The sequence below is a fragment of the Galeopterus variegatus genome, unplaced genomic scaffold, assembly GCF_000696425.1.
Source record: "Galeopterus variegatus unplaced genomic scaffold, G_variegatus-3.0.2 Scaffold2087, whole genome shotgun sequence".
Classification (NCBI taxonomy): Eukaryota; Metazoa; Chordata; class Mammalia; order Dermoptera; family Cynocephalidae; genus Galeopterus; species Galeopterus variegatus.
In genome coordinates, this window is record NW_007728198.1 from 17,745 (window position 1) to 29,152 (window position 11,408).

At 35.1% G+C, this 11,408-nt stretch overlaps 1 protein-coding gene across 1 annotated transcript in view; it reads right to left on the reverse strand.

Annotated features, from left to right (window-relative positions):
* GPR98 (G protein-coupled receptor 98) overlaps nucleotides 1–11,408 on the reverse strand; it is a gene marked incomplete at its 3' end in the record, with an annotated part of 235,145 nt that overhangs the window by 10,668 nt on the left and 213,069 nt on the right. Inside the window, exons 79-81 of the mRNA XM_008580425.1 lie at nucleotides 6,228–6,412; nucleotides 1,226–1,475; nucleotides 540–679 (exon numbers count right to left, since the gene is read on the reverse strand). Coding sequence (XP_008578647.1) covers nucleotides 540–679; nucleotides 1,226–1,475; nucleotides 6,228–6,412 — 575 coding nt within the window. The remainder of the gene's footprint in view (nucleotides 1–539; nucleotides 680–1,225; nucleotides 1,476–6,227; nucleotides 6,413–11,408) is intronic.

Here is an 11,408-nt window from a genome sequence, read left to right on the forward strand (position 1 = left end):
GCACTGATTGAGCTCCAAGTGAGAGTAAGTGCTCAGAAAATTTAGGCCAAGGAGATTCAAGGAAAGAATCACTCTCCTTCCCCTTCCTATGCATGGCTTTAACCCCAAAATGTGCTCCAGGCCGTTTGTGGACTACAACTGTAAATCCCTGCCGATACCTATAAACATGCAGCATCAGTTCCACAACCATAAGCCCAGATGGAAGGGGTAAAAAAGGAGGTTCCTTTCCCGCCCAACAAACTAACCAATAACTTCGAGAAGATTATCTGAACTGAGTAGAACTCAAGCTACAACCCCAAAAAGTAGTGATAATGAAGTAAATAATATGCCACACACATATTTAAATTGATTGGCTGCATTTGTCATCTCAACAATGCTAGATTTTCTATGCTGCTTGGTCCTATTTATTGCAGAGGTAATTCTCCAGTCTAAAGTCTCACCTAAAACCACCATCTATGTTCAGTACAAAAAAATAAGGCCTTGTGGTCCTTGAATGGGGAAGGACAAAACTCGGATTTTAAACAATTATTAATAAGTACCTTGCAGCAGCCTGATTCCATAGGAGACACAGAGAAGTCTGAGGAACAATTCTAGGCTCAACAGCATAAATCCTGTAGAGAACCTCATTGTTGTTAGTCAGGAGTTGTGAACTCTGACCTTTCACACTCAAAGACAACACCTATAATGTCAAAAGGAACAGCAAATTTAATGACATTTTTCCAATTGGTATTATGACTAAGTCTCCCACTCTGAACTTGACTTCATTTTTCTGTATCACATTTTCAAGTGACTGTAGTCACTTGTTTCCTTCCATTATTAATAGTTAGCTGACTTATGAATGAAGGATATCTGCCTGGCTTTCCTCTGTGCACATTCTCCTTCCACGTCAGTCAGTCACTCAGCAATTTTCAGCTGACAACACCCACTTTGACTACAAGTAGCTGACTTCATCAAGATGAGGTATATAATAGGATACTATGCTAGCGAAAGCTATATTTTTTCACTTTCTCCACTTTTACATATATTTTACTCAATATAACATGAAGGAAATATTTCCAACTATTTTGAAAGCAAACTGAAAATAGCTCCTAAAGATGAAACACGCTTCATATTAGTTTACCCTGTATAGCACTGACCAAAAATCTTATCAAACAAATGCATCTGGAGGGTGTCTGCTAAGGAAAAACCAGATTCTAAACACATAATTTTTTAAATGATAAATTACCTTATTTTTCAGGGCAGGAGGACTGTTTCCAGTTATAAACCACTGCTGGCTGCTATACTCTGTAAACTGGACTAATTTACATGTATTTTTCCCAGCCATCATTTCTGCATCTGGGACATCCAATAACCTCTCTGGAATCCGAATATAATCACCTTCCTTTCCTTCAAACTTATGCCCATTGATCTGCTGAGGATACCAGTGAAGAGCCAATATTGACAAATACGGGCAATTGTCAAGGATGGTTTTGCTTCTACAACAGAAAAGCAAAGGTTTGTTAAAATGGCATGTGCTTGCATACGTATTTCCTCTTATATTTGTTAACTACAATGGAACTCTGTTCTTTACATATGATGATGACACTACCAATCCAAAATTATTTGATAGCATATGCCTTCAGTTCTTTTATGGTTAACTGTTGTGACATTTTTGCACAGAACTTTCTGCATCCTCTTACCTGGTCCTCCTTGTAACCTAAAACATGGGTTTTTGAAAGCTGTTCTACGGATATCAAAATATAATCTATGGCTATAAAATGCACTTTTCTGTGTTAGTCACATCAGCATTGGTGGAATATGGTTGAGGAAAGGGTGTCCCCCACTAAACTGAAACCTTCTGCTTTATTTAAGAATATCATAAACTGTATGTATCTAGAGCCTTGTTTTCATCAAGAGTTTATGTCACACTTTTCTAACCTATCAGAGCATTGCTAATATAACCATTTGACTGGTTTAAAAAAAAAAAAAAAAAAAAAGCCCTGAACAGTGATTGTTATTCATTTAACAATTGTTTTGAAGATCTCCTAGGCATAATAACGTCATGTACTCTGTGAAATTGCTTCCTAAACTGTATGTGTTGAAATCACTTGGAAGCCTGTTTTTGAGTACAGAGTTCTACATTACACCCCAGACTCAATAAATCAGAATCCTTACTCAGGGAGGGGGTTCTAGGAATTTGTATTTGCAACCAGTACTCCAGAGAATCTGATGCAACCTATTCGTGGACTGACACATCATGTTTGCAGGTAATGATGATATACAAAGATAAATCAGATCTGAAACTGGCCCATAAAAGTTTAGAGAATATTGGTATATTAGAGTAAGATTTACACATTAAATGTGCAACGTTATATGTGCCACAACAAATGTAGAGTTATGTATAATTAGGTCATGGATCTAAATGATACCTTGTCAAGATCCCCAAATGGAGCAGATAATTTTAAATGGAAGATGTAAGAAAAAAAGGAAAGGGTAGGGGCTAACTTTTTCCCCTAGTTATACACCTTCCCTACAAAAAAATATTTTCCATGACTTTAACCACCTTATTTCAATTGGAGCCTTCATATATCTATCTTTAATCCACTCATTCATACAGGGATCTGGGTCCCTATGTCCAAGCCTCCTACTGAAACACCTCAATTTGTGTGGGCCACACATACCTCCACAACAGTGTGTCAAAAACTCATCTCTTAATCTCTCCATCCAGCTTTCCATATCTTCACAGGTGCCTAAATCTGCCACTGAAGATCCACTGACCAAGCACAAAGTGGCTGAGACCAGTGAACCTCAGCCACATGGATGCACGCCCCCTTCCCCATTCCCCCCCGGGAATCTAGTGAGATTCAGTCCAGTTAGTGCCATCATGAACTCCACTATATTGGCAAACTAAGACCAATACTACATGCAGTGACTCTAACCAAACTTGACACCAGTGTGCCAAATTTCTGGCCCCTCTTACTTATCAATAACTACATGCTCCCTGATACCTTAACCTCCCACATCTGTGCCCTTCAAATGTACTCACCTTGATCAATCCCACAATCTGCTTTATACCTACGCTAAAGAGAGAAGGGAACCCACACATTAGCATGTAGGTTAGCATTACTACAAATCCATGCCGACCAACCTCAGTGAGCTCTTCAATGCCACTTGCCATGGTTTTTACTTGGCTTCCAATTGATTGTTCTAGACTCCATTATTCTCCTCAATATCCTTGCCCTATTCCCAAATCCTTCACTCTCAGGAGATGTCCTTCCTATTGCTTAAGGCAATGTATAAATAATGATCAACATCTTTAAAGTTTCCTGAGTAAAAAAACTAGTTTTGATCTCTTATAGTCTATGTTCAGTTTGTCACTATCATGTTAATTCTACCACCTAATTATTTTCAAGGTACCACCCTCCCATGCCTGTGCCTAATTTTAGCCCTTATCTTCTCTTGCCTTATCCCCATGTAGTCTTCCTATGCCTTGCTTTGCCCTATTCTTTATTTAACACTCTTCTCAACATAATGTCTCTAAAATCCTGTCTGATTTCTTCTTATCTCTCTCTCTCACACATACATACACATACACACACACCCTACCTAGCTTACTCTATGTTCAACCTGTAAAAAAATGATCTCTCTACAAACACATCATGCTATTTCTTGCCCGACTGCTGTTGCACACAATGTTTTCTCTTCCTGCACAACTCAAAATGAAAGGCAAGTCTACTTAGAGAAAGTACATGGCAGAAAACACATTAATTCCTTTATTCATTTTCTTCACTCATTATACCATAACCATTGAGAATCTACCATGTGGCAGACACTGTTCTAGGCCCTATAAATACTTTAGGCAACAAGACAGAAAAGGACACTCTTTTTTTGCATTTTATGCTCTTTTGAGATTTCTCTTGGCCTTTGAGAGCACAGATATGGGACTCAACATTCACAGCAGGGAAAATGGTTCACTTCTAAGACAACCTCAATGTCCTGCTGATCTTGCAGAAATATGGAAAAACAAGTGGAGAAGAATGGGGTTATGGGAATGCAAAGCTATGAACTATTTGATTTCATTGAACAACACAGTTGAACATAGTTCAAAAGGAGAAAAGCAATGGCAGATATTTCTTGACTATACACATAAACACACACATACACTGTGGTCAGTCTCAGTGCAAACTTATTTCACCCAAATAAATGATCCATTTCACAGGTTTCTGAAGACATTTATAAAAGGCACTAAGGAGCTGAACTCCTAACCATTGGTCTCAGATGGATGTTTAGGAGCAGTGTTGAGGACTGGAGAAGGGGCTTCCTGAAAGGGCATGGGAGGCTTTTCTGATACTTTGCTGATTTGCCACATTAAGAAAACCTCAATCCCGAGGATTCACAGATCAGGGTTAAAGGAAGAGTACAATGTAAGGGAATGTTGGTTCTGTACCTTAACCTCAAGTGACATCCTGGCACTGATCTGGAACAAAAGTCTGGAGCACTCTGGAGCCATAAGGCTTTAGGGGATGGTTTTTTTACAAAGCTGGTGATTACAATCTCTTCTGACAACATGGTATGGTGGCCAGCATGGCTTATGGAGTCAAGTAGGCCTGAGATTTGAGTGCAAGCTTCACCATGGACTAATTGTGTGGTTCTTGGTAAGCTGTGTGCTGTAGATTGGATGCCTCCCCCGCCACCTCACTGAGACTTAATCCCCACTGTAACTGTTGTGGAGGGTGAGAAATCCTATTATGGTAATTGAAAGGTGGGGCCTTGAAGAGGTGATTAGACTATAGGACCATGCCGTAGTGAATGGTGGTCAGGGGAGTGGTTCTGAGGGCTTTAAAAGGAAAACACATGAAGACTTTTTCTCTCTCTGCTTCTGCCATCTCGCAATATAATATCCTATGTAGCTGAAGCCACCACCAAGGAAGTCCTTCACAAGATATGTTCCATGGACTTTGGACTTCCCAGCCTCAAAAACTGTAAGCAATAAATTACATTTTCCTACAAATTACCCAGTTCCATTATTTTGTTATAAGCAACAGAAATGGACAAATACACTGTGTAAGGTCCCTAGCCTCAGTTTCCACTTCTGAAAATAAGAATAACAAAAACCTTAACTCTAATACTGTATAGCTACTTAAAATGATCTTTTGTAAAGATAAAATAATGTATGTACAATTTGTAGCAAGGATTAGGTCGAAACATATGAAATTTTCAATATTATGCTGTTTTTACCTACAAAAGATGTGATTCATATTGTTCAATTTAATACAATGTCAGGATTATAGCAGAAGTACAGTTAATATAATTTATACTATTATTATTATTATTTTATATCTTGTTCTTTCTTGTAATCCTTTTATATATGGATTGACTACCTCTTTGGATTTTCATGTGTATTTTCATCAAAGAACTATCATTAAAAGTTTTAAAAAACAAAACAAAAGTTTTACATATCCAACTGATTTCTTAATTAACCTGTAGAGCTCATGTAGAGCCCCATAAAGATATAACTTAAATTACTATAGATTTTTTTAAATGTAGTCTTCAAAATGTCTTTGAATTTCATGTGACTTAATGAACACTGATGACAGCATTTATTGAGTGAATAATAAAATCTATGGAGATTTTTATAAACACTTTTAACCATACACATCCCATTAAATAATAGTCATATAACAATCATTGCTTTTTAGATAACATACATTTCTGTGAGAATTGGGAGGAGTCTCAATTTCCAACCATGTTCTATTATTAGCCATTTTTATGTTAAATGGAAATAAAACACTTTTTGGTCTTTGTACTACAATGATCCAATTCATCTTATGAATATAATTTATGATACCATGGCATCTGAAGACTATTAACATACAGTAATAAAACTAATCATAAGTTAATAATGAACATGAGCCACATTTTATTTTTTCCTTTTCCTCTTGCTGGCTTTCTGCCATGAAATAACAACACTGAGAGCCACCTCCAATGGATGAAACAATCACAACTCTAGGGAGAAGCACAATTAATAGCACATCAAAGCACTCCTAAAAGGTTTCAACCACCTTATTTTTCTTGATGTAGCTGCTATGTTTTCTTCAAATAATTAACTTCATTTACCCAATAAGTACAATGCATCAACCATATAATTCTTAGTTACATCATCTGAATGTCAATTTGCATTACAAATGGCATTGTAAACAGTGAAGAAATATACATAAGGTATTACTAATATATTAAAAGACACTTACTTTTCACCAGGAGAGCCACAGGTAACATCAGTCAGCAGAGAAAAGGCAAAATTCTCAGTCACTTCAGTAAAGTGGCTGAATCCCCTAGTGTCCTTGCGCTTTGGGTTAACAAGAGCACAAAGAATCTCATAGAAAAGAGTTCGGCTTTCAATACTGAAAGCTTGATTTTTTCCTTCAGAAGTTATCTGGAAAAAAAATCCAAGTATAAAAATATGTATTCAAAAATAAATTTCTTAAATGATACAAATGCATATATAACATGTGTTCTTTGTTTACAGTTATTAACATTAACAAAATAAGGAAAAGCCTATGAAGAATTTAACAGAAATTGGTATCAAAATTATATTTCAAATACATCCATTTGCACTTTAAAAGGTATAAGTAATTATTCATAAAGAAAAGGCATAACCACCAAAAAATTTTCTACTTATCATTAGATAAAGCCCCAAATGGTTGCATGGATCTTTAATTTTAACTATAATAATTAACTTCATGAGTTATAATTAATCCCACTTTTCTGTCTATCCCAAGGATTCTTATTCTTTTGACCAACAAATAAGGAAATAAATACCTCAAGAATACTTGTTCCTAATAGGAGCAAGGTTATTCTTAATTATCTGTTTTACAATGAGGAGAAGCCTATACTATAAATCACTAAATTCCTAAAGCACCAAATGGGAAAATCTTTCCTAACCAGGAACATTCCAGAGCTCCTGGCACTGTTGCCTATTTCAGTAAGTATATTTCTTATTTGAAAGGACTGGCTTATGTGTTGTTTGACAGACAAAGAGAGAAAGAGAAAAAATCACCTTCACGATTTTTCCTTGCCAGAGTGATCAGAACAGCATCTTTATTGTCTGACTAAGCTTGGGTGTGAAGCCATTGACTTCTTATTTCATTACATTCTAATATACCTGATAAGTCTCTATTCTTCAAATTCCAAAAGTCATCACTTTCTCAATGATTCATACACTGTACCCCGCCCTCCAACATGCATTATCACTTTCTTTGTAACCTGCTCGTACCATTATTAATGAACTTATGACAACCTTGAAAGTATTTTCTGCTGATTCTACTAAATGAGCACATTGAGGAAGTGACTTGTGTTCCCCATATTTTTTTTATAACTTTGTAATCTAATACAGTTCCAAGCTCATAGCAGAACTGGAGACCTGAATTTATAATTGTAGCCATCTCAAAGATAATTAGGAAGAATGGAGAATAATTCACAAAGAAAATATAACAAAAGGTACAGAATAAAAATTTAACAGTGCAAATATTACAAATGGTGACAGAGAACAGCCCACTGGATACTGAAACAAACTGAATATAAGTGGAAAATAAGCTCAAGAAAATCTTCCAGAACTCAGAGAAAAGATAACAGACAAGTAGGACAAATTTTAGGACAAATCCCCAAGGTACAAGCATATAAAAGAGCAGAAAGGATTAAACAAACAAACAAATCACACAGTTCTTTAATAAGCAAAAGAAATATTCATGTCTAAAAATGCAGAGATTGCTGTTTACCAGAGAAAATTAGGAAAACAGACAACACCAGATGCATCTGGGTGATTTTTAAAATATTATTTCAAAAGTGAAAAAAAACATACTATAAACCAGACAGAAAAAAAAAGTTACTAACAGAGAAATAAAAATTCAGTTTAACATGAGACTTTTCTGAAAATAAAATGTTAGAAGCCAGCAGTGCAACATGTGCAGAAATTTCAGAATTCAAGGTACAAGCATATAAAAGAGCAGACAGGATTAAACAAACAAACAAATCACACAGTTCTTTAATAAGCAAAAGAAATATTCATGTCTAAAATTGCAGAGATTGCTGTTTACCAGAGAAAATTAGGAAAACAGACAACACCAGATGCATCTGGGTGATTTGTAAAATATTATTTCAAAAGTGAAAAAAAACATACCATAAACCAGACAGAAAAAAAAGTTACTAACAGAGAAATAAAAATTCAGTTTAACATCAGACTTTTCTGAAAATAAAATGTTAGAAGCCAGCAGTGCAACATGTGCAGAAATTTCAGAATTAAAGGCTGTGATCCAAGAATTCTAGAGCTGCCCAAACGTTCATTCATATCCAAGAGAAACAGAAAGTTTTTCTAAGTAAAGCACACAAAACTAAAACAAAAAGGCCACTTCTGTAACACTCAGTATAGGCACTTAGTAGTTCTCAACCCTTTATATTAACTTCTCTAATCTTCACAACAATCCTGTGAAGAAGCCTTTGTTTTGTTTTCAGATAAGAAAACTGAGGCAGAAAGAGGATGACAAACCTGTCCTAGGGCACAGAATTGGTGACTGGCCAAGCCTAGGAGGTGCTGCGGCTAGTCACCCTGCACCGAATCACAACATCTCTCGCTTGTCTAAAAATAACAGCACACGTTGACTCAGCTCACAGACAAGTTAGCCAAAATTGGTGCGAGCATGAAATAAAAAACCAACCAGTACAATATAGCATTGTCTAAATCATTGTTAGTATGATTATAAAAGAAATCAAACATAAAAAGTAATCTTGAAGTATAGGATATATAATACTAAAAAGTATATCATAAGAAATATTGTATTTTGTGGCTTTGAAAGACCATTGCACATAAACAAAGAACTCCCAAAATTATCAAAATTGGCTTACGAACAAGTAGAAGACCTGATTCAACCATGGCAAAAAATTAAAAAGCCGTAAGGATAGAAAACAAAAATGTAGACCCTCGGAGATGGGAGATGGTCTGTCAAACTTCCACAGAACAAATCATCCCTGTGCTCTCTCAAGTGTTCCAGAACACAAAATTAGAGGCAACACCTCCTGACTCAGGCTTTGCAACAGGAAACTGAAACCTGAAGAAATTAAAAGTTAGCCTATCAAATCCAGCAGGGTCTTAAAAAACTGATGTTATTAAGGCAGCAGATGGCTTTTAAAATAAAATCGATTGCACCATGCCTGGGAAAATCAGGGCATAGAATATTATGTTATAGCAAAAATTTGCCTGAATCCCACAGCTGGATTTTATCCAGAATCTCTTTCCAGTAAGCTATGTAAAGGTGTTGGCTTTTTTGGGTAAAACATTTGCATCATCTGAGCATAAGTAAGTAGTCACCTCTACTGTGTATATAATGTCTAAGATTTATTGAGATCTTGCTAACAATAAATATACCATATAGAGTAAATTAGAATATAATCCATTGAGTAGATTAGAATTTAGAATCTGAGGGAAATAAAACTTTCAAATATGAAACAATTTCACTTAAAATACAAAATCTTATAGAATGAAGTTCTAGCCAATACTTGGAAGTTCTAATCTGTACTATTGAATTTGAGGTTATTTTAGAATGTATAATAATTTCATATGGTATGTATGAATGACTGCCAGATAAAGTGCAGGTGATCCTATTTTAATTTTAAATAAGCAAACAATAACTTTTTGGCATAAGTATGTTCCCAGTAAGTATGTGCAATATACCTATACTAAAAAAATGTATTTGTTGTTTATCTGAAACTCAAACTTAACTGGGCATCCGTTATTTTTATTTGCTAAATTTTGTAATCTTATCTACATTTTCAGTGCTTGTTTCATTACCCTCCATTTCATTATTGTAACTAAGTCTAAAACGTGAAATATTTATATATTTTTGGGTATATTTCATGGACACCTCAGAATTTTTATGGATACGCCAGAATTTATTTAATCAGGCCCCTCTTCATGGCTCTTACTTTTTCCAATTTTTGTTATTATAATTAGTACTGAAATAAACATTCTTATCACACATGTATTTGCACAAATGTTCCCCACACCTGTTAGCTGTCTTTTGACTTTGCTTGTGGTATACACAAAGAGAATTTTCATTTGAACTATCATGTGTTCAAGTTTATCAGTCATTTCCTTTCTGGCTTCTGAGTTTTGTCTGATGCTGTAGAAAGAATTTGCCCACTCCAACTTTACATATTAAAAGTGATTCATCCACATTTTCTGCTACTTTCATAGGTTCAGTTATACAATGAAATCTTTGATATGTCTAGAATTTATTTCAGAGTAGGGTTTCAGAAAGGGATCAACTGTTCTGTTCCATCCAACTGAATGTCTATACCAGTACCAGTGCCACCGTATTTTAATCACTGTAACTTCACAATATATTTCAAATATATTTTCATATCTGGTGGAATGAGACCCCTCTCATTTTTCTTCTTCTTCAGAAAATTTCTGTCCATTCTCACATGTTCACTCTTCAGGTGAACGTTAGCATCATTTTGTCAAGGTAAAAAAGACTCCAAGATAACTTATTGGTATTTTGATAGGGATTACGCTGCATTTATAGGTTAAGAGAAAAAGGTTGTCTCTGTAGTATTGAATCTTTCTATTGAAGAACAAGGTAAAATTTTGTATTTATTCAAGTCTTTATGTTACTCAGTAGTACTAATATACATATAAAAATGGTATTTGAGATACAATATACCATAATATTAAAAAAGAAAAATTAGTGACAACCTGATTTGAAAATAATCAGAGCAAAGAAGGCTTCAGCTGTAACAAAATGCTAATCATTTTCTTTAAGAATTCACATGATATTCTACTTGATTTTATAATATTTTTATAACATTTAAAATATATTTTATTTCTTCAATTATACTCAGGTTATTTATTTCATGTAAATTATTTCTTTTTCTTTTTAATTTAATTTTATTTTGTCAATATACAATGTGGTTGATTATTGTGGCCCATTACCGAAACCTCCCTCCCACCTCCCTCTCCCCACTCCCTCCAAACAACCTCATACCTGTTCACTTGTCGTATCAACTTCAAGGAATTGTAATTGTTGTGTCTTCTTCCCTCCCCCACCCGAGTTTATTTGTGTATTTATTTATTTATTTTTAGCTCCCACAAATAAATGAGAACATGTGATATTTCGCTTTCTCTGCCTAACTCATTTCACTTAATATAATTCTCTCTAGGTCCATCCATGTTGCTGCAAATGGCAGTATTTCATTCTTTTTTATAGCTGAGTAGTATTCCATTCTGCAGATATACCACATTTTCCGTATCCACTCATCTGATGATGGACATTTGGGCTGGTTCCAACTCTTAGCTATTGTGAAGAGTGCTGCAATGAACATTGGACAACAGGTATACCTTTGACTTGATGATTTCCATTCCTCTGGGTATATTCCCA